The sequence below is a fragment of the Kogia breviceps genome, chromosome 9 (assembly GCF_026419965.1).
Source record: "Kogia breviceps isolate mKogBre1 chromosome 9, mKogBre1 haplotype 1, whole genome shotgun sequence".
NCBI lineage: Eukaryota > Metazoa > Chordata > Mammalia > Artiodactyla > Physeteridae > Kogia > Kogia breviceps.
Window position 1 is genome coordinate 55,617,622 of NC_081318.1, and position 23,271 is coordinate 55,640,892.

At 34.8% G+C, this 23,271-nt stretch overlaps 1 protein-coding gene across 6 annotated transcripts in view; it reads left to right on the plus strand.

Annotated features, from left to right (window-relative positions):
* Positions 1-23,271, plus strand: part of CDK14 (cyclin dependent kinase 14) — a 599,292-nt gene that overhangs the window by 286,118 nt on the left and 289,903 nt on the right. For all 6 annotated transcript variants that reach the window (XM_059073929.2, XM_067042484.1, XM_067042485.1 and 3 more), the window contains one exon: positions 13,457-13,519. In XM_059073929.2, the coding sequence (XP_058929912.1) occupies positions 13,457-13,519 (63 nt within the window). The remainder of the gene's footprint in view (positions 1-13,456; positions 13,520-23,271) is intronic.

Consider the following 23,271-nt stretch of genomic DNA (forward strand, 5'->3'; position numbering starts at 1 on the left):
GATGCATGGGCAGCTAGTTTCCTGAGGGCAGGGGCTGATTTCTCATTTGGTGTGTCTTTTAGTACAATTACAGTAAGAACTCTATAAATCTCTGCCAAATTGGTATTTTTTTTCCATAAAGTGGGTGCACCAGATATGATTGTGTATGTGTGTGTACTATAAATATAGAGTCATTTTTCAAGGTTTTCATTAAAACACCCTTACAGAGCATAACAGACACAAAGATATGGGGTTCATATCTTCTTTAAAGGAAAACTTGCTGCCTAGCTACAGCAAGCATAGCTATATGGTCACCAGAATGCATCTCCGTCAGCAAATAGGGCTCAGCTGCAGGGACCCATCTTGAATGAGGTTATGACTTTCCACAGGCATCCTATATCTGGTGACTATGTGAGGTGGAGGTATAAAGGCCTGGCCATTTCTGCCCAATGCAGGGCAAATCTGGTGCTAGATTGGCCGAGGCTTTATTGGCCTGCATCACATTTTCACGTCCTTTGTCCAATCCTGCTTTTCATTCCTTTCACCTAATAAACATATTTCATTCCTTTTACATAATAAGCATACTGTAGCCCCAAACTCCACCTGGAGAATCTAACCTATGGCATAGTGTCATAAAGATTAATTTAATTTTTTTAAGTTAGTTAATTAATTTTTGGCTGCATTGGGTCTTCGTTGCTGTGCACAGGCTTTCTCTAGTTGCGGTGAGTTGGAGCTACTCTTCGTTGCAGTGCGCTGGCCTCTCATTGCGGTGGCTTCTCGTTGTGGAGCACGGGCTAGGCGTGCGGGCTTCAGCAGTTGTGGCTCGCGGGCTCTAGAGCGCAGGTTCAGTAGCTGTGGCACACGGGCTTAGTTGCTCTGAGGCATGTGGGATCTTCCAGGACCAGGGCCCGAACCTGTGTGCCCTGCATTGGCAGGTGGATTCTTAACCACTGCGCCACCAGGGAAGCCCAAGATTAATTTTAAAATGCAATTTAACCCTTTAACTTAATAGGGATTTGTTATCTTTTAGGGAAGTTACTGTTAAAATGTGGGGTTCTGATTTACATATCCAAATATATCAGATATATACCAGAAAATCAAAAGATTTTCAGAGTTCAGCAGGGAAAAAGATAACCTGGTATAGCAAGAATTTCTAGAAAAGTTAACTTTGGATGAGAAATAATGGAGTTCATAAAATTGTAGCATCCTTTTGAAGTTATTAAATCCTTGACAAAAGTTTCTTTTAAAGTTCAATGCAAGGGACTTCCCTGGCAGTCCGGAGGTTAAGACGTCACCTTCCAATGCAGGGGGTGCGGGTTTGATCCCTGGTTGGGGAGCTAAGATCCCACATGCCTCAGGGCCAAAAAAACAAAAAAGGAAAACATGAAACAGAAGCAGTATTGTAACAAATTCAATAACGACTTAAAAAATGGTCCACATCAAAAAAAGTCTTAAAAATAAAATTCAATGCAAATATATATGTATATGTATTTATTCTTACTATAGTAGAGTAAAAAAAAATTGACTATAATTTGCTTAATGTATATGACTGTATTACTGTTTTCTGGTATTTGGATCCCAACCCCTGCAGGAAGATTATACCTCCCTTCCCTATTAAACTAGGGCATGGCCTTGTGGATTGCTTTGGCCAATAAATTGTGAACAAGAGTTATTTGTTATCACAGCAGCATAACTTGGCTTGTCTTGACGGACATATCCCAGATTACTTAGTATCCAACTACTCTAGAGAAAGCCAATGCTACCATGTGTTTTTCTTTTGAAGACTCCTTTTATGATTCATACTCACATGCATGTTGTATGCATGTATATATGTATGTTTATTTATGTGTACACTATACTTATGTAGTATATATGCTGTTTTTTAACCTTTTTAAAAACTTACAAAAGTTAATGCTACCATTGTTCCAAATCAATAAATGTAGTTATGTACCAAAGCTTATTCACATTTTAAAATTCATGCACCCTTTGAATTAGTATAAAAATCCTGTGCTTTTCTTTGATATCTTTTAAAATTTTGGATAACTTTAAAATTCTTAGTAAAACAACTTTAAATAATGATTATTTAAAAATATTTTATTAAACACTTGATTCTGGTTTTTTAACATTTAAAAACTACATGTTTTATCAATAAGGGCACTAAATCAGCTTGCTTACGACAAGCTTTTGTATCATACATAGCACCAAGGGTCAAGTACAAATGTGGTCACCTTCTATGTCAAGAATGGTGTTTGCTATCTTTTACTTTTTCTTTTTTTTTTTTTTTTTTTTGCTGTATGCGGGCCTCTCACTGCTGTGGCCTCTGCCGTTGCGGAGCACAGGCTCCGGACGCGCAGGCTCAGTGGCCATGGCTCACGGGCCCAGCCGCGGCACGTGGGATCTTCCCGGACCGGGGCACGAACCCGTGTCCCCTGCATCGGCAAGCGGACTCTCAACCACTGCGCCACCAGGGAAGCCCCTGCTATGTTTTTCTTGATACAAATTATTACAACCAACTTTATATGTTGATTATAATAATTACATGCTAGGCCTACTAATTTATTTTGAAGTAAATATTGAAATGTTTTGCCCATAATTCTCCACTATGATTTTCTAACAATTTTTTGGTGATTGATTTAAAATTTAAGCTCCAATAACTTCTATTAAATTTTGCTAAGACTGACTTTCAAATGGTATTTTCAACCACAGCATCAGGAAAACACTTCCTGAATTCATCCCAGACAAACTCGGTGAGACTTTATTCTTTCTCTTGAAATATTTTTCAGTAACCTTTTTATGGCAAATTGTACTAAGTCAAGAAAATGAAAAGATATTTTTAGCTCTGATTCACTGAATAAATAACTAGATTTTGGTATAAAAGTTTAAAACATATCATGAGGAGCAATAATGTTGGTCTTCACTTCTTTCAGAATTCATATTCAAAATATCAACTATATCTGACAAATATGTCAAGCTCCTGGGAAAGTTATTATCTTGGCAAGTTTGCAACTGTCTAATGATGGAGAAAGAAAAATAAAGCAGTTCTTTTTCCAGGGTATCTTTAATTTCATACTCATGCATGGCAAGGAATTAAGCACATTTCCTTTGTACATGGATTGAGCAAAAGCAAGTAGTGAAAGAAAAGAGAAAGAGTGATGATTTACTCTTCGGTAAATTTTTTTTAGGTCAGGTAAGTCCGCAATTTGACTTTTGACTGTAGATCCTAAAAAAAAAAAAAAAAAAAAGATACTTTGGAATTTCTACTTCATTTTAACTTTTGGTGGTATTCAGAATACAAGAATTCATGGGTTTTTTTTTTTAACCCCCTCTGTGATCTGAGGTCTTTTTATTCTTTGCTATTAAAAGAGCTACTTCAAACAAAACTTTTACAATTTTTTTGTGGATCCTTAACAATATGTTTCACTACTCTTCAATTTCTCATGCTTCAGAGCATTAGACCCTGAAGGTAAAAACTTGCATTAAAAAATATAATGTTGGTGTGATCCTTTTACTTACAGAGTTTGAGGAAACCTAAACTACCTTTACCCCTTTATGTACTATTTTGAAATAATTTAACTTAATGAAAAAATAGATCTTACCTAAATGTAAGTACATTACCTTATAATGTACTTATGCTTCAGGTGTGCCACAGGAATAGCAATATAAGTTGTCTCTTTCATCATATATAACAAACATACATTTTGTATACTTCACTGTTTGTCAGGACTTTCCCCGAAAGCTTTATCATTCTAAATTATTTGTATTCCCACCAGCAGGGATTTAATTGAAGCTATAAATGAGCTTTACATTTGTAGTATAAATTTATCTTTCAAACCATTTCACCTGCTCAGGAGATTTTGATTTGTCCCATTTTGGAGTCTATGGCACACACCTCTTGCTCCATAAATAATCAGATATACATAACCATGTTTAATAACTCTAAGGTATTTTGCATTGTAAAATCTTAATAACGTTCATTCTAATACATCCCTCTGTATTTCCTTGGGGGAAAAAAACACCTAAAGTTGTCACTACTTGGTCAAATGATATGAACAAAGCTATAAATGTTTCATTTAAGGTAAGAGAGAGACTATTATTGAGTTATCATTCTTATTTCCCCCATGGTCATCAGTAAGCTCTTGAATAGTGAATACTGTTTATCCATCTTTATCCATTTGCAATACTTTACCCATTATGAGTTTGAAAATATATTTTGAATATCGGTTGGTATGCCAAAAAAAAAAAGACAGGGTGACAACGTTAACAAGTTATAATTATTTAATGTTTTCCTTGTGATTATGTGTTCCAGAATTACTATTTTTAAAGTGAAGAATAAGATGTAACATTGTAAATCAACTATACTGCAAAAATAATAATAAAAAAAGAATAACATGTAACATTGTAAATCAACTATACTGAAATGAAAATTAAAAAAAAAACATGTACCTAAAGCTCATTATACAGTATATTTCATAGAGTTTCCTGAAACACACATCTGGTATGATCAGTCGGTATGTGGGTGTTACTCTTACCCCTTAGAACCCAGATTATAAAAAAGGCTCCTCTTTTCTACTTTGTAGCCAGAAAAAGTTATTCCAGGATAGCCACCTTTGATTCCTCTGTCTTCTCTCCCTCTCTTTCTCCTCCCTCTCTCCTCTTTTCCACTTTAATTCTCTGTTTCTAATCTTTTCACTCATGTTACTTTTACCTTATAATTTCAGGATCTCTCATATTTCCAGCAGGGCAGCTCCAGAAGGTGTTTTCAGAGTTAATATATTCCTGAGAACTATTCCAGTTCCTTTTTTTTTCTTTTTACCATCTCATACTTTGACTCCAAAAAATTTTTTGTGGCCCACTTTGTTAAACATTTTTTTTTTCAAATTCTTGAGGATGTTGGATGATCAGAGCTTTCCATTTTTTATACCCATTGGCCTTTTATTTTTCCTTTTAAACGTGGCTTCAGAATAGCATGAAAATCTTTTTAAAGTGTCTGTTTGACTCTGTTAAAATTTATTATATGTTTTAGGCTTGTGAATGGTGTGCCAGAGGGCACATAAACCATGCTGAGTAGTCTTTCCTTCACTGTTTCAAGAGAGCATGTTTATACAGTCTTCTAATGCAGTAATAGCATTTGGTTCTATAGAACCACAGTGTTCTTCTTCTAGAAGATTTCCACCATTTTTGAAACTTCCCAAATCTATACTTTGAATTTATTTAATTTAAAAAAGGACTGTCATTTATACCCCCCTATAAGTGTTATGAAGTGATATGGACATAGATAGATACATGGATATAGATATGTGTTTGGTTTATGAATTAGCCCCTACAATATTGAAACTACTTCAGACACTTGGAACGACTGGAAAATAAATGTTTGCATTCTCTTTATCTGAGAAAAATGACTCATGACAGTCTTACTGCCTGGGTAGACCTATACAATCTCTTTACCCATAGTATCATTGCCAGAAGCCAAATAGTAAGTTTTTTGTTTTAATGGAAAAGATCTTTCAGGTTGCTGGTTTTACACAATGGGAATGTGGTTGGAAATGCTTCCTGTTCCAGTCACCAGCCCCAGGCTGCCCATGCATTTTGGATTCAGAAATCACAGCTGAAACCAATTAGGCAGAATTATGGGATCACTAAGTCACATTTAGGTTTATGTCCCAAAAGGAGAAAAATACATTATATGATAAAAAAGAAATGACTAATTTAATTAGGAATAAGCCAAGGCAGTGTGATTACTATGAGAGGATTTTTATATAGTATTAACTATTGTGTATGTTAACTACCCTTGCCCTCCCCAGGAAATATGTGTGTGGTTTACTGCCAGAATTTCAAACATTTCCTAAGTGGCATAAAAACAGGTGAAAATAAAATAACCTAGAAACAGGCTTTGGAATATGTAAAATAAGTCTTTATAAGAACAGTGGAATATTTGAGAATATTCCATTTAAGAACACAGTTTTGGGTATATGGAATAGATTGGAAGACCATATTTTCTCCATTGTAATACCATGTCCTATGATGCAACTTAAGGCACAGTAATCATAATTAGAATTTTTACTTGTGAGGGAAGGTAGTACTTTTGTACTTATTCATGAATGTCTTGTTTTTGTCATTAAAGATAAGGGATTTCAATGCATTTGCAAAAAGTCTAAATAACATTTAATAGATTACTTACAAACTTTAAAATGAATTATTTTTTGACCACTGTTTTAAAAGTGGGTCCCTGTGGTATATAGTAGGTACAAACCTTCTCTAAAGCATCTTGAACGGCTATGATTTTGTTTTTTGTTTTTGTTTTTTGCGGTACACGGGTCTCTCACTGTTGTGGCCCGTTGCGGAGCACAGGCTCCGGACGTGCAGGCTCAGCAGCCATGGCTTACCGGCCCAGCCGCTCTGCGGCATGTGGGATCTTCCCGGACCGGGGCACGAACCTGTGTCCCCTGAATCGGCAGGCAGACTCTCAACCACTGCGCTACCAGGGAAGCCCTATGATTTTGTTTTAAAGGGGAAGTTGATTAATGTTTCTTTTCATTTTTTCTCACTAATGAACAGTGCTTATGTATTGGAACTCACAACGTTAAAATTTTATTAATTATGATTTGGGAATAAATAAATGAGTACTATAAAGCTTAAAGGAAAAAAAATGCAAAGTCGGTTTAAGCCTGTGGACTTCATATAAGAGCAGTTTGAAACTAACTGATCAGTAATTTGATGTATTAATTCTTACAGCAATGCAGGCTGATTAAAATAGATTATAGCCAGAGGAAATGGCATTGACTGCTGTAGAAGAAAGGAGGGCTCAACTCCTATAAGTTTTCTTCATTGGCCTCTAGCAGCAGCTATTCCCCAGTGAATCACACAACTTTAATGAGCCACAGATGAAACAGATTAAAAACTAAAATGATAGTGAGTTCTACCAAAATGTGCAACTATTCTTAAAGTGTGGTTTTAGTTAGAGAGCATGTGGTGTGTCCCAGACATGGGACAATGGTAATAAAGGTGACATTAGCCAGTAGTAGATTAAGCATCACAAGTAAGCATCTGCCACACTTGCTGCCTTGGAGACACGAAAGTTACCATCGTTTCCATTAATTTTGGGACCCCGTGTGGTACCACTGAAGAGTGGAAATAATTGCTCTTGTCCTTTAGATATTTGCAGATTTCTTGATTTGCTCTCTTACCAGTCAGAGTACTATTTAAAGGTTTTTTATAATGGGTCACTTACTCATCATAAGGAAGAGATTGGAGTGTAATCAAACTGAGATGAGGACCAGGGAGCTCCTTAAACAATCAAAATCAGTCTGGAAAAGGAGGGCTCTATATTTTTATGCTTTCAAGTTGTACATGTTATCAACTAGTTCTTAACATATCCCATCTTTTTTTTAAATCACATGTTTTCACTTAATGTTTTTTGTTTTTATAAGTTTTCATTAATTTCAAAATAAAAATATAGCTGAGCCTTGGTATTTAAACATAAAATAAGCCTATTCCTTAAGAAGAAAGAAATTCAGAATTAGTTTTATTATCTTCTGGAATCTTTCCATATTCTTATTCTTGCAAAGCAGTTTTGTTTTTAATGTTTTAAAAATTACACTAAGCCTGAATATACTGACTCTTCTCTCACTGTCAAAATGGAAAACTAAATGAAAAGAAGTAAAGAATGTGGAGGCTGTGTGTAACATAACTTCAAAATGAGGATTTCTGTTGGTTATCCCCACGGAAAGACATCCTTATTTTTAGCCTAGATGCTGGAAAATAGGGCTGTGCTATTTTCAATGTCATATTTTGTCAGTGCTTCTGAAAAACATCAAAATTAGCTGACAAATATTGTAGACACCATGCTTAACATAAGAGAGTGGAAAAATTGCATGTTTTACAGAGGGGGCTCTATTTAGATTCCTGCTTAATGAGAAAAGTCCAGTCTGAAGACCAGTGCTAATACAAAAGCATAATTTCTCTGAGGAACTTGATATCTCTTGAGTAAGAGGTCTGATCATTTGAAGGGCCAAAAATTGGAAAACCTCACTTCATGGATAATATGTTGATTAAAAAGAAACATAAGCACATAATAAATGATGAAGCCTACTTAATAATTGACTTATACCTGTTTCTGCCCTGGGATTTGCGTAAACTTTCATGTCCAAGAGCTTTTCTGACTCTGTGGTCTTCAGAGAGCCTTTTTACCAGTGGCTTTCAGTGGCAGTATATTGCTTCTTTTCCCTCACCCAAAGTCATTTTCAAAAACAGTAAGGAATGGAGAGTGGAAAATATGAAAAGGTGAATGTCATGGTCCAGCTAGTTTCTCATCTTTTTCTTTGGCTGGACTTTGTTTCCTGGTACTCTTTTGAAGGGCTGTTCTCCACTCAGGCCTGTTTTGAAATTGTCATCATATCTATAATTTATCTTTGTAATTTCCTTTTATGTCCTTCTCTTTAAGACTCATGGCTGTGTACTGTTAGTCATGCAGTTCTCAGGTCTACATATGATTGAAATTAACTGAGATTCTACTGTGTGAAAGTGCTTATGAGTAAAGTCTTTCTGATATTTTGTGGTCTTTCTGTATCCTGCCTTTTTACAAAGAGAGATCTCTCTCCTGCCTTCTAAATTGATCCAACCACAGAGTAATGAAATCAACGTGGAGAAACTTAAACTGTAAATGTGGCTCCTTTACAGAGAATGTTTATGTTTAGGGTGTTATGGTTTCAGATACGTTCTTCACATTCCTTCCCCTTGAAACACTCCTGCACCTATGTAAATTCTCAAATAAATGCTACTTGATGGGTAATCAACAGTGAGGAAGGAGGAACTTGATTTTGAAAGAAATGTATGCAAGTATGGGGACTGAACCGTAACAGCTCCTTTTTACTGTCACTCCTCTTCTTGCTCTGCAAATCTAGCCACACTTGATAGCTTCGCTTAAAACCATGCACTCCACGGAAGACTGATGAAGTATTCTTAGGGATTCAGGTATAAACCTGTCAGACACAAGTGCTTCTGAAGACCTTCCCCTGAAGAACAGCAGCAGTGATAGAGTGAATAAGAGGGAGGTGTAGGAAGATGAAGTGAGGCATAGTGTAGTGAGGGCAAGAAGCGATGTTAGCCAAGATAGAGATTGGAGGGGGAAGAGTTACTGGGTTTGATCTATAGTCACCAGGTACCTAGTCTAAAGATACTCCTTTTAGTGTTAGAATAAGAAATAGTCAGAGATCAAGCCAGACGGACCTGAGATTATCTGTGTCTCATCAGTGGATAGTGATCTGTTGGTCATGTGCCATAGGGGCCTTCTGTTCAGAACTTGTATGTGTAGGATGACTTTAAAAAATAGAATGACAGAGAAGTACCTCCCAGCATTATTGTTAAGTTTAGTTCTGTATTTCGGGACCAGTGCAAATCATAAGGGTCACATAAGCCAATGAGTTGAACTAAGGAGAGAAGTTAAAAAGAAAGAAGAGACGTGATGAAATTTGTAATTAGGCACATCTAATGCAGTTCCAGGCATAGTACTGTGTATTAAAAAAGAGAGAGGGAAAAGAAACAGTTTTTAATGCAGGTAGAACAGAAGTTTGCTAGCGTATAAAAATAAGACCTTGTACTACCTCTTGTCTCTTCCTCCATTTGAGATTCTCCAGATTCTTGCCCCTAATCACCCAGAGCAATCTGAGGTTAATGGTGTATTTGCTAGAAGTAATCTCAGAGGTTGTATACAGAGAGCTGTGGAGTTTGAATGAGAATGTCTGGGCATGTAGACAGGAAGAACACATATATAAGGATGAAATGTTACTTCTAAGAGTTTCAGTTTTCTGATGGTATTTATCATTCCATTTTTAATTGCAGTCTCCCAAATATCCCTTCCTACTCTAAACACACTACAGAAAATCATCATCATCATCATCATCACCTGTAGCATCTACCATGTGCTGGGCAGTGTAGTAAAACTGTAATGGATATTTACTTATTAATTTTCACAATATCCATATGAGGTAGGTATACTAGGATTATCTTCATTATATAGATGAAGATACTGATACACAGAGGTTATGTAACCTGTCTAAGGCTACACAGCTAGTGATAGCCATGCGTGTATGCATACACACATTTTCATGCTATACAGCTAAGGAAATATGAATCTTAAAATTTAAAAGGTTTGGAAAAATCTTTATTAAATTTCCCAAGATCTCATTTCTGGAGAGGACTCCTTCCTTTAATTCATGTTACACTGTCATTGGGCATGCATATATACATGGAAGGATGTAATGGGTACCATGAGGATCAGAAGCTTTTTTCCCCATTACTGATATGTTTCCTTCCTCATAGTTTAGTGGGGTTTTTTATTTGTTTGTTTGTTTACTTTTAAACAAAAAGCTTGAATACTTTAATCTGGGAAAAAAATTACAATAATGCACAAGTATGTAAAAATCCACAGAATGTAAGCTCTATGCGAGCAGAGACTTCTCGTATTTATTTATGCACAATCGGCATTTAATACGTATATGTCAAGTATAAAATATTGTGAAAGTTTTGTCCCCAACACCGTTCCACTTCTTTAAGCATGTGTAGCGTAGGTTTATTGGGCACAAGATTAAACATGCTTTTTAACTGTGTTACTCATATCCTTTATAGAATTCTTATTTTTTTGTCAATTCCATTTGTTGGTTTTTGAAAGAGGTAAGCTAAACCCTTCAAGATTTTGTGAAATTTTCAGTTTCTTCTTTTATTTTGATCAGTATTTGCTTTATAGTGATATGCCATGTCACTAGGTACATAAATGTTTAGTACTTTTTCCTTGAATTCTAATATGTCTAATATTTATATTGATATGCTGATTTTTTGCTTTTTTATTGATATTTACCAGTATAAATATCCTAAAACATAAATAACATAAATGTGTAATATATAATATGATGTATTATTTCTTTATTTTCAGGTTTTCTGTTATTTTTTGTTGTATATATTTAGCTTGTGTTTGATTTTGTTTTGTAAACTGAAAATTTATATTTTTAATAGGAATTTTAACATGTGGCTATATGATTATTGTTATGATTGGGTGTACTTTCTATTTACCACTTTATTTGTTGTGTGTGAAGCAATGAGCAAATTATAGTTCTTCCCCTCATGGGTCTTATTGTATAATGGGCAGTATCTTAAATACTACCTTATTTTTGTGTATCATGCTATAGATTAAAAACTGCTTTCTCGGGCTTCCCTGGTGGCGCAGTGGTTGAGGGTCCGCCTGCCAATGCAGGGGACGCGGGTTCATGCCCCGGTCCGGGAGGATCCCACATGCCGCAGAGCAGCTGGGCCCGTGAGCCATGGCCGCTGAGCCTGCTTGTCCGGAGCCTGTGCTCCGCAACGGGAGAGGCCACAACAGTGAGAGGCCCGCGTACTGAAAAAAAAAAAACAAAAAAACACCTGCTTTCTCATGTACTATTTTATTTATTTTTATTTATTTATTTAATATCTATGGAGTATAATTGCTTTACAATGTTGTGTTAGTTTCTGCTGTACAACAAACAAAGTGAATCAGCTATATGTATACATATATCCCCATATCCCCTCCCTCCCACCCTCCCTATCCCACCCCTCTAGGTCATCACAAAGCATCGATCTGATCTCCCTGTGCTATGCAGGAGCTTCCCGCTAGCCATCCATTTTATATTTGGTAGTGTATATATGTCAGTGCTTCATGTACTATTTTATATGTTCTTCAGAAATCTCTAGGGAAGGTGTTGGCCTTAGTTGAAAGGACAGAGAGGTTAATTGTATGGAGTTACAAAGTGGCAGTTTGGGATCCAGAAATCACTCCTCAATTAATTAAATGCATGAAATAAAACTTGTATATAGTCAGGAAAAACTCCATGGAACCCATTATAATTATATTTTAGGCTCATTTTTAATGAGCTATACTGTATGTAAAACTGTTTCCACCTGTATTTATTTAGTTCTTCTCTGTCATTTCCTGGACCAGAGAGACAATAATTTCCAAATCAAATATAGTTTCTGTCCTCATGGAACTTGACTTTCATTTGGAAGCTAAACACCTTGGGTGTGGTGCAAGTTAAAGGCAATATTGTCTCAAAATATATCTAAGAGCATTTCTTCTGTCCCATCTTCTTTCCCTTTGTTCTTCCATTGGCTGACCTTTTTCATTCTCTATTCAGGTCTTACTTAGAAGTAATGCTTTCTGGAGGCCTTTCTGAAATGTTTAGACCACAATAAGTTCTCCCTGCTATGTCCTCAAACATTACCCAGTACTGTTCTTAATACACAACATACTCTACTATAATTACTGACATGCCTGGTTTTTTCCACCAGCATCTATTTCATTGAATTCTGTGCCCTAGTGATTAGTGTAGTGCCTGGAAGATAATAAGTGCTCAAGAAATACATGATGAATAATGAATGAATGCTAAATTCTGCTCTGTATCCTTGGGAGTTACCACCTGGCATGCAATAAAAACTCAGTAAAGGAATCTGAACTGTTGTCATCATGGCTATAGCCATGGTACAGGTTCTTGAAGGTATCAAAAACTTATGATTCCTGAATAATTGAAGCCTGATGATGGGGCACAAATAATCATGATCACTGGCTCTTACAGAATGATTAAATGTTTCAATGTCACAAATCTTACAGTATCCTCCAATAAGATTAGAAAAATTTATATGGCAACTCTGCATGTTTTTTTCCAAGTTTTATGTAACTCATAATATAAACAGAAAAAGCATTAAAAAGAAAATATATAATTGTGTGCAAATTGAGCCTGGGATATTTGAAGGAATAATAGCATAAGTTGCTATCTAGGGATATTCCTTTTAAGTTATATCTGGATGTATTTGTCTTAATTTATAATTTTGAAAGTATTTGTATTGTTTTTATAAAGTTTTATAAAGTAAATATTTTCTCAAATATGTTCAGGAGTTCTGAGAATCTGAAAATTATTTTTTAATGAATATAGTTATGAAAAACTCAAATAAATCCAATGATTAATTTTACTGGAATGATCTGTTTGTAGTATTTTCATCTCATATAACATAAATAATCATAACCTGCATTTCCACTTGGAAAATACAAGATAATTGAAATTGTAATTGGATTGGTTAATTGTGTGTGTGTATGTGCTTTAGTTTTTTTAAGTTAAGGCATATATTTTTAGGTAGGGTTTTTTTTTTCAGTTAAGAGATGTATGTTCAATGAGGATAAAATTAGGCATTTAACAAAGTAAAAAATTGTGGATATGAATTCTTTCTAATACACAGATATGTTTAATGTAAGACAGAGCCTAGAGGTAAAGATAATGATTCGATTGTGGTTAAAACAGGAGATGGAGGAGCATGCAACTGCATACACTAAAGAATCCACCCATTTGTCATATATTTGCTTTGTTCAGAAAGTAATGATGACTTTGAAGTAAAAAAGTATTGATTCACTGTGTTATAGCCAGAGGGATGTTAATACATTTTCCCCTTTTTCTTCTAGCATACTGATTTATGTCAGTACATGGACAAGCACCCTGGGGGACTGCATCCAGATAATGTGAAGGTAGGAAAAGATCTTTTAAAGTCAAGGGTTAGCATTCTTCATGTGCATGTTTTGAGCGAAAATCTAATCTCTCTACTATAACTTAAAAAAATTGTGTAAAGAGAAGTAATATTGAAGTGAACCATAGTCATTGCTATGCTTTGATATTGGAAGCCATGCTTTGACATTAAGTATTTTCACTGGGGTATTATTATTTAGACCTTATCCTGTTTTTTCTTCATGGAGAAACATTTGCCAGTAATGAGTAAAATCCACTGAAATCCTGTCATTACACTGTTTTCAGTAGAGGGGTATCTCCAGTAGCTCTAGCTTGGAGCTCCATAATGCAGTACCAATTGGTTTCAAGATAAAGTATTATTATGATCCAAAACAGCGTTATTGTGAGTTCATGGCGCATATTTTTCACTTGTTTTTACAAACAGATAAAAATGGTTTTTCCTAGTGCTTTTTTTCATTTCTTTTACCATAAATTGGATTACTGTGTATAAAAAGAACTAAGTTTTTCTAAGATTTGACCTAGCAACCATCTTGGGAAATTGTCCAAAAATTTCAAGTTTAAAACAGGATATTCTTTCTTGGCATATGTTAGGGAGTTAGAAGATACCAGAGTTTATCTGAAGGCTAAACTTATAAATGTATTTGAAGTAAAATTATTTGTCTCCATTTCATCCCATTCATTATCTGCACCTTTCTTGCAATGTGGCGTATTTTTTCTTCTGTACTTTTCCCTTTACTAGGAGAGATATATTTACACGTATGGTGTTACATGTGTTTATTTCTTTTTGCTTATAAAAATAATATATATATTTTGTATAAGTTTTTTTTCCCTCTTAGAATATGTCATAGATATCCTTTAAAATCAATACATGACTATGTAGTTCAGTCTTTCTAATAACTGCTTATTATTCCATAGTATGAATAAACCATAATTTGCAACTGTTCTTTATTCATGGATCTTGAGGTTGTTTCCAAAATGTTCCTATTAAAAATGATTCTAGAGTAGATATTAGTATAAAACCTTTATACTCATTTCTTTTGAATATCTAGTTAATGGGTTTTCTTTGTTAATTAGAGACATGATGTCAGTTTTAATGAATTTAACTGAATTTAACCTTTGCCCACAAGGTTGTAAATTACAGAAGGACTGTTTTTCTCTACACTCCCTAGGATTGACTAACCAGTCATTTAGATTTTTGCCATTCTGATGAATAAAAATGAAATATTTTTTATGTTGGCATTTTCTTGACTGCTAGTGACATTGAGCATCTTTTCATGTCTCTTGACCATTTATAATTCTGCTATTACAAGTTACCTGTTTTTATATATTGTTCACTTTTCTATTGGATTGGTTTTTTCCTTAATGAATTATAGGTGCTTTTTAATATGAAATTAATAATGAGGGTTTTTATGGTGGTCATCTATGTTGTACAATTTTAAAATGTAGGACCTTGTAGGAAATCTGACAAAACATTGTTTTTAAAATAAGTAATAGAGTCAATATGGTACTTACAGTATTTGTTGATTTTTTCATAAATCTCCTTTTTTGTTGTTGTGATTTTTTGTTTCATTTAGATTTCTTTTAAATTGTTTGACTATTCATTTTTCTTAAAAATCTGTATGCATTGACATAGGTAGTTTCTTAGTGGTTAGACTGGGCAAGAAATTTTAACAGATGAAGAGATTTGTTTATTCTTGTTGATGTTCAAATTTAACTTTAAACATTAGTATTATAATTAATACATAATTCTTTTTTAACATTAAAACATCTCAAATTGTCTCATTTATACATTTAATGTTCTCTTCTTAGGGTTGATTGTCTTCACAATCAACAGTACAGTACATCCTTACTCCTGTTTCTCACTTTATTTTTATTTATTTATCTATTTTTAAAATTAATTTTTATTGGAGTATAGTTGCTTTACAATGTTGTGTTAGTTTCTACTGTACAGCAAAATAAATCAGCTATACATGTATATATATCCCCCTTTTTTTGGATTTCCTTCCCATTTAGGTCACCACAGTGCATTAAGTAGAGTTCCCTGTGCTATACAGTATGTTCTCATTAGTTGTCCATTTTATACCTAGTATCAATAGTGTATATGTGTCAACCCCAATCTCCGAATTCCTTACCCCTCCCCGCCCCCTTTTCCCACTTTAGCCTGGGGAATCTGTAGAGAGTCCAGCTAGTGGAAGCCCAGGGCCTACCAGCCTCAGTGGAAATCAGAGGCTACTCTGAGCTAACTTTGATTTCCAGACTTTAAATTCAGTGACAGGATTAAGATTAAAGAGCTGGCCTGAGCCTTTTCAAAGAACCATGGCATCACTGGATTTCCATTATCCTTGTTTGGTCTTTTCACCAACACTGTGTGTCATTAGTTATGGGCAAGTTTGTTGGTGAAATAAAGAGAGAGCTCATTCCACAAAGCATTGCCAGTATCACTGGTGATTTTTGTAGCCTTTGTAAATTCTGCTTCATCCACTACATTTTATTTTTCCTTAATCTCTTAATGGTCATGGAAAGATTGAGCTTCTAGGTTACTGGTTTTCAGTTACTAGGCTGCACTCCTTGAAATTGTGTTTCAACAGCTGTTACCCAAGTTTTGCAAGCTTTTCTTTTACCCTATGATCATTCCTCATACTTAAAATACTTAGTGTTTGCTACTTATTTCAAGTTCAGGTTGTACTGAACTTGAAATAAACAAGGTTTATTACTGCAAGAGCTTGTACCTCCTAAGGTGTGGTGGAAACTTACTGGTGAATGAGATGTGCAGTTAGCATAAATAATGTCACAGAAATTAGATATGACCCCAACACTGAGTCTAGATATTAGTCACATAGAGCAGGAACTACTGTCACTCAGAAATTGTTTAACATGGTTACAGATTGATACTCTACTATATTTTTGCCTCCAAAAGTGCATGATGTGATTTACCTCTTTTTATACCTTTCTGAATAACTGAAACGCAGCGATAGGTGTTGGTATATAAGTTTCCATTTCCCCATAGCTATTGACATCTTGGCTTTTTGAAGTTTTGCCAAACTGTACTGGATTGTCTCAGTGTTTGGAATATTTAAGTGTGCAAGAAACTTTGATCATCATCAAAGAGGTCTTCAAACTAGGCTCCACAGCAGAGTCATCTGTGAAACTTTAATATGTGTATATATATATATATATATATATATATATATATATATATATATATATATATATATATGAGAGACAGGGCCTGGACTGTGGTGCTTTAGAAAACAGGTATCAGACCCATGCCTCAAGGTAGAAAGTTGTAAGCGTCTTTGTGGGGAATCTGATCAGTCCAAGAGAGCAGACCTAAAGAATCTAGGTGATTCTACAATGAAGACCCCAACTGACAAATAAGTAACTCAGAGGAAGCAAAGTTGCTTGCATTGATTAGACAGAGAAAGAAAGAAAAAAAACTTCAAAAAAATTATCAATAATATTCTCCAAGAGGTAAAAGAAAATAGTACATCTATAAAACACAATGCTATGTTATTTTTAAAAAGAAGTAATTAGTGGACATGAAGTAGCTTTGGAAATTCAAAATATGACAGAAATTGAAAACAACAGTAAAAATGGATGGAAGAAACAGTTGGAGAAGTTTGCCAGAAAATAAAGCATAAAATACAAATCTGAAACATGAGAAAGAAGGTATCATAAAGTTTGGAGTCCAGTCCAGGGGATCAACCATCTGAATGGAGAAAATAGAGAGGAGGGAGTCATTAAAGCAATAAACATTAAACTATACTTTTTCCAATGTGAAGGTTGTGAACTTCAAGATTAAGAGGGTCCATTAAATGCCCAGAATACTTAATGAAAATAGATGAACGGTCCATTAAATGACCAGAATATTTAATGAAAATAGATGAACGATAACATTTACTATTGCAAAATTTCAGAACACTGATTTCAAAGAAAGATCCTACCGAAAGGAAACAGGTTTACTACTAAAGATCAAGAATTACAGTGGTGTTAAACTTCAGCAGAAGCACTGGAATGGAGATGGAAGTGGGACAACAACTTGAAAATTCCAATGTAAAATTGTTTCCAATCTACAGTTCTATACAAACTATCAATGAAGTGTGAGAGTAGGATAATTATTTTCAGGTGTTCAAGGAGTTTGCATACCTTGCATCCTTTCTCAGGAAGCTACTTGAAGATGTACTGCACTATAACTCAGGGAATAAACCAAAGCAGAAAAGAAAAGGAAACCAGGTAGTAGAGGCTACCACAAAAGAGAGATGAGGGCTTCCCTGGTGGCGCAGTGGTTGAGAGTCACACGGGTTCGTGCCCCGGTCTGGGAGGATCCCTCATGCCGCGGAGCGGCTGGGCCCGATGAGCCGTGGCCGCTGAGCCTGCGCGTCCGGAGCCTGTGCTCCGCAACGGGAGAGGCCACAACAGTGAGACACCCGGGTACCACAAAAAAAAAAAAAAAAAAAAGAGAGAGATGAATATCCTCAAGACAATGATGAAAAGAATCCCAGAATAACAACTGTGCATCGAGCTGAAAGAGTGACCAGTCGGTCTGACTGGCGCAGGTCGGAAGTCTCCAGGAGAGATTTCTAAGAAGATGAAAGGGTTAGATAGAATACCAAATGTGTTTGAGCAGATTTACAAGATGGAAGAAGAATTTGGTGTTGAATTAGTGATAACCACAAAGAAAATGCAACAAAGGCAAGCAAACCAACCAACAAAAGAACTAGATAGTTACTAACACCAGGAAAAACAATTATTGTGCAGGGGAAGAAAGTAGTCATATAAAACTTAATGGCTCAGCTGTAAATAACGTTTACATGATTATAATACAATACAGTATTACGATCAATATGTAATATTATAAAATGTAATATGTAATCAATATTACATGTTGATGTAGTTAGAGAAACACTTTTTTTAGTGATTCTGCTATAGCCAGGCTCATTCCAGGATTAGCATCCTAAAGCAGTCATCCATTTCAGCTGCCACATTAAGAACTTGTCAAAGAGCATTTTGATTCTTTGTCCAATGTTCTTTTCCTTACATTGCATGATTCATATATTAAATAACAGTAATTAGCTTGTTTATCTGACTTTATATGTACTCATTCACATAGGTTTTTCATCATTTTCATGTTGAAGATAATAGTTACACCTTCTCTGAGGGTATGGGAAGTTAAAAAATAGAATGCATCTTGTTAATGCCTGTGTTTTGGCATTTGAATTGTAGTGCATGAAAGCAAACAGCCCTCATTACCATGTTGGTTTCCATGGGAGGCCACTCAGCTAATCATGCACTGGCTTTTCTTCACAGTTTTGTCTGCTTCGAGACAGTGCACTCCTCCAGGGTTATATTTAGGATCTGCACTGCAGGTGAAATTATTCTCAAAGAAGTCTGACTATGACATAGTGACAGATGTCCCATGGGTATTTCTATGTGATGGATTAATGTATATTTTTCTTGTGGTGATATTTATTGTCACTTAAATCGATGAATGCAAAATGAAGAACATAAGAATAATATTTACTAAGTTAACAACTGTTCATAATGCTGTGCTAGATGCTGATTAAAAAAAAAAACCAACAGTTGAGCTAAAATAAGACCTTGTAATGGTTCTCTATAAATGTAAGGTGTGAAAACCAGGTGAGATAAACAATTATCTTTAAAAGAGCATGTTCTTGTAATAACTCTGAAGCTCTGCATTTGGTTAAATAGTTCATAGATCATTAAAGGATAGGAATGTAATAAATACTGAATATTTATTATGGTGAACAGGAGGAAAACATAGTGATCAAGTCCTTTTGCTTCTAAATTTTTGGTTTCATCACTATGCAGCATGACAGTATATGGAAATATTTTAAACATTTATCTTGGATTATAAAAATGTACATATCTTTGTTTAAATTTCATATATACTTGTTTATTGTGAAAAGGTGGGATGCCACGCATCTGAGAATTGAGGCGATTGTTCTTTACTGTGAATCAGGTAGACTTGCAAGTGTTACAAAGGTGATGTATCACTGAAGAATGAGGGGGGAAGAAAAGAACAATTGAAAGAGTAAATAACTCATGATTTCATAGTAAAGCATAGGCTAGTCTATGGTAATTTTGTATTAAATCCCAGCAAAACATCTGTTAAAGTTTTATCTTTCGTGCTGTATATTCCTTGTAAACAGTAGAATTAACTCATAAGAAAAATTGTCAATGTTAACTAAATTGCTGTAATCACTTTGCTACTTTAATTGCCTACAAAATGTGTCTTCTCAGTATGGCCTTCTGAAATAAATATTCACTATTAACTAATGGTCTGTATTATATCAATTTTAGACAAATGGGTAATTTTAGCAGTTAATTACTTAGAGGACAATTTAAAACCTGAATCGAAAGCCTGAGGACTTTGGCCTTGCTGTAAATATTTATGATGATTAAAGGTATAACAACCAATTGCTAGAACATGATAATTGCTATGTAGGAAACTGGTTAGAATTTTGGGCGGAAGGTAGTTCATTTTTCCCCCCTTTACAAACCATTCACTATGAATTTTACTGGGTTTTGACTGTCATAGCTGAGTTGAAGGCAGACTTGTATTGAAGTTCTTCATTTTATAATTCTCAGAGACTTACAGATTGATCAGTTTTTTAAAAAATGACCATAGCAGTCTAAATTCCCTCTTTCATTCAGCTTTTCATGTGTTAAAAGTGATAAGCATGAGAGACTGAAAATTAAGGTTCATTAAAGAAAAGAAGGATTAATTGATGCTGTCTCCAGATCATATCCAGAAATATAGGTGCTTGAATCTTATTACCATGATTACATTGGGTCTTCCTGTGTTTTTATGTAATTACCTTCATTGCCATGTCATCTTAATGGCTTTTCTAGAAGATTTTTTTGTAAAAACATTTGCCTTTTTTTTTAAAAGAACTGTAATCCAAAATAACCAAAGTAATTCTGAATTCTCTGCCTTGTTCTCTGAAGTATCTGAAATTCTTTGGACATAAAGCTGAGTTTTATTTTTTATCTCAATATCTATATTAATTTAAAAGATATGAGGATTATTATGGTTGAAAAATTGCTATTTTTCCAAGAAAAAGCAGGTGTATAACAGTCAGAATAATGTTATGCCAAATTAAGACTGTCTCATACAGATGGCACTGAGAATTGATTCCTGAATGATACTTTCTAACATTGAGATAGAAAATCAAATAACACCTGATTTTCTCCATATTTTGCGTTAGAACTCTCATTTAGCTGGTAATGATTTCCTACTATGCATTACAGTGAATATTATAGAGCCTTTCATTATTCTGTATTTTGGGAAATACGGTTATTTCATGGAGCCATTCAAGAGTGTTTTAAAAATTTGACACCTAGTCTCAGCACCTGTCTAGTTTTCTTTTGAGCCTTTTCATCCTATTTTTGTTATAACAAAATGGTTTCCCATATCTAGACAGTGAAGGATTAACAATAAAAGAAAGTGAAATTCATGTGTCAATTCATATTGTGTTGGATGTTCAGAGGGCGTCTGAGTAGTGAATTTCTGGTTAAGATGTGGGGCGTGTGTTCCGTTGTTTAGAACATGTCTTTTGTATGCTTGGCATCATCTGCTGATGTGCTTGTTAATGATTTGAATCAGACAAAGGAATCAAGGCAGCTAACTGAACAGCCCACTCTTTTCTAGAGGTGCTTTAAAACCCAAATTGAAAAGAAATCACTCCAAAGATTGATGAAATACAGATAGTCGTTAGAAGTATGCCCTGTGATATTTTATTTGTTAGATGGAATTACCCAGCTTGGTGGGGCAGGGGCGGTGGTATCCAGTGGAAATAGGACAGATAACCCTCCTGGGTTTCAAGCTTCAAACCATTCACCTTGCCTCGCTCCCGTTTAAGGTGGGTCTTGCACTCGACCCCTTTGTTTGCATGTCTTCCAAGACAAACGGGAGGACCCAGAGGGGAAAGTAGCTGAGTAGCAGAGTATGTACACACTTCCAGGGATTTTTCTGAAAGTCCTAGACAAGTTCAGCCTTCATGTGACTAGCCAGTACATTTCATAGATATTTTCTCATTAATATATAAATCCCTGTTACTTGAGGCCTCTCTAAGAAGATGCAGAGAGAGAGAGGTTTATTGATCATACCTATCAAACTCAGAGTCTTTACTGCATTCTATTTGAAACATATTTTTCTCTATTGTATAGCTTGCAGAAGTGATCTTTCTCTGAGATTCTTACACTCAAGATTCATCACCTTTGTCAGTTTTTCAGTCTGCATCTGTCTCAATTTAAAAAAAAAAGTTGCATTGGCCTTATCAACTGATATTAAGACAGTTCATGTTGGTAGTGTTTAAGGTGCTACTTTAAGCAATAAAACCATTTTAAATTCTATTTATTCCTTTTCATTGTGTGTAAAAAGAATGGCCTGTAGTTGGGGGAGTGTTGCATACATTCACAAATGAAGTTGAGCAAAAATTTGTATTTCATGCTATTTCTTTATGGTTCCAAAAAGTGCCTATCAGTAAGGTCAGTTGTATACTTAATATTATTATATTATTAGAATTCCTTGGAATAAGTGTTTCAGTTTTTCTCTTGGAAAATTATGTTGGGCAACTGTTACAGCCAGTAGCTTAAATTTGATCATCTTGTTTCTACTCAGCTAAGGAATATTTTTAATACTAATTTTAGGCTGCTGACCAAGTTTATTAAAAGGAAGTTTCTCATCCTCAGCCCTCCCCGTTTTCTTCATCATACATACAAACCCTAATAACTTGGAAATCTACTTAGTATTAGTATACTAATAATAAGTATTATAATATATTATATATTATTATATAATATTACATATTATTATAATATATTAACATACTAAAGAAGCTAATGTGCTTCTTTCAAGGAACATGGCAAAACACAGATCTGTCTTACAATCCCCATTTGACTCCTTGTAAGTGTCCCAGTTCTGGTTCCCATGGCTTGAGTCAACTTGCTCACTGTGGGCATCTCGGTGCCTAGAGCAACACCTTGTTGATATTCACCATTGTATTGAGGCAGGAGGAGAGGGCGGAATGGGAGACCAACTTAAGGATCACAGAAAGTGTGCAAGAGCTTTTTCCCAAGAGTTTGCCCAAGTATTTGAAAATCTTATTTTTTGAGTTATTTCCTTCCAGAAAGTTATCATCTTTAAGAATAGAATATTAATGTATAAATAATGTAGAGAATGAAAATTAAATTTTTGTTACATTATTTAGAAATGATGGAACATGTTCCATATCTAAGACTTATGAGGGAGTAGAATGAAGAAGCAGAAAGTTAAATGAAAGAACTCAAAAAGGGCAAAACGTGGCAAGACAAACTGTCCTTACTACTCAGATTTTCTAAGACCCAGATCTATCTGTAGTACAGGGCAAAAAAGGACACATCTATGACCTGATGCCCTGGCATGAATGTTTGTGTCTTACACCATCCCAGTAGCACACTTAATACTGTCAGGTATGTCCAAAGTGACAAATAAATTATACCATAATGTTTTACTATCTGGGCTTTTATTTCTGTCTCCCTTATATCTCCATATAACCTTCTTAGTATTCTTTTTAAAAAATTCAACACATAAAATTGCAATGATGTTTTGTAAAATATAAACTATTTGGGAATATATTATGTACATTGTATTACAACTTATGATTTGATATTTGCATTAGGTATTTGCAAATTTGAAACTCAACTAAATGGAATGAATCATTCTTTTGAAAGTTGAAGAAGACCTAGTATT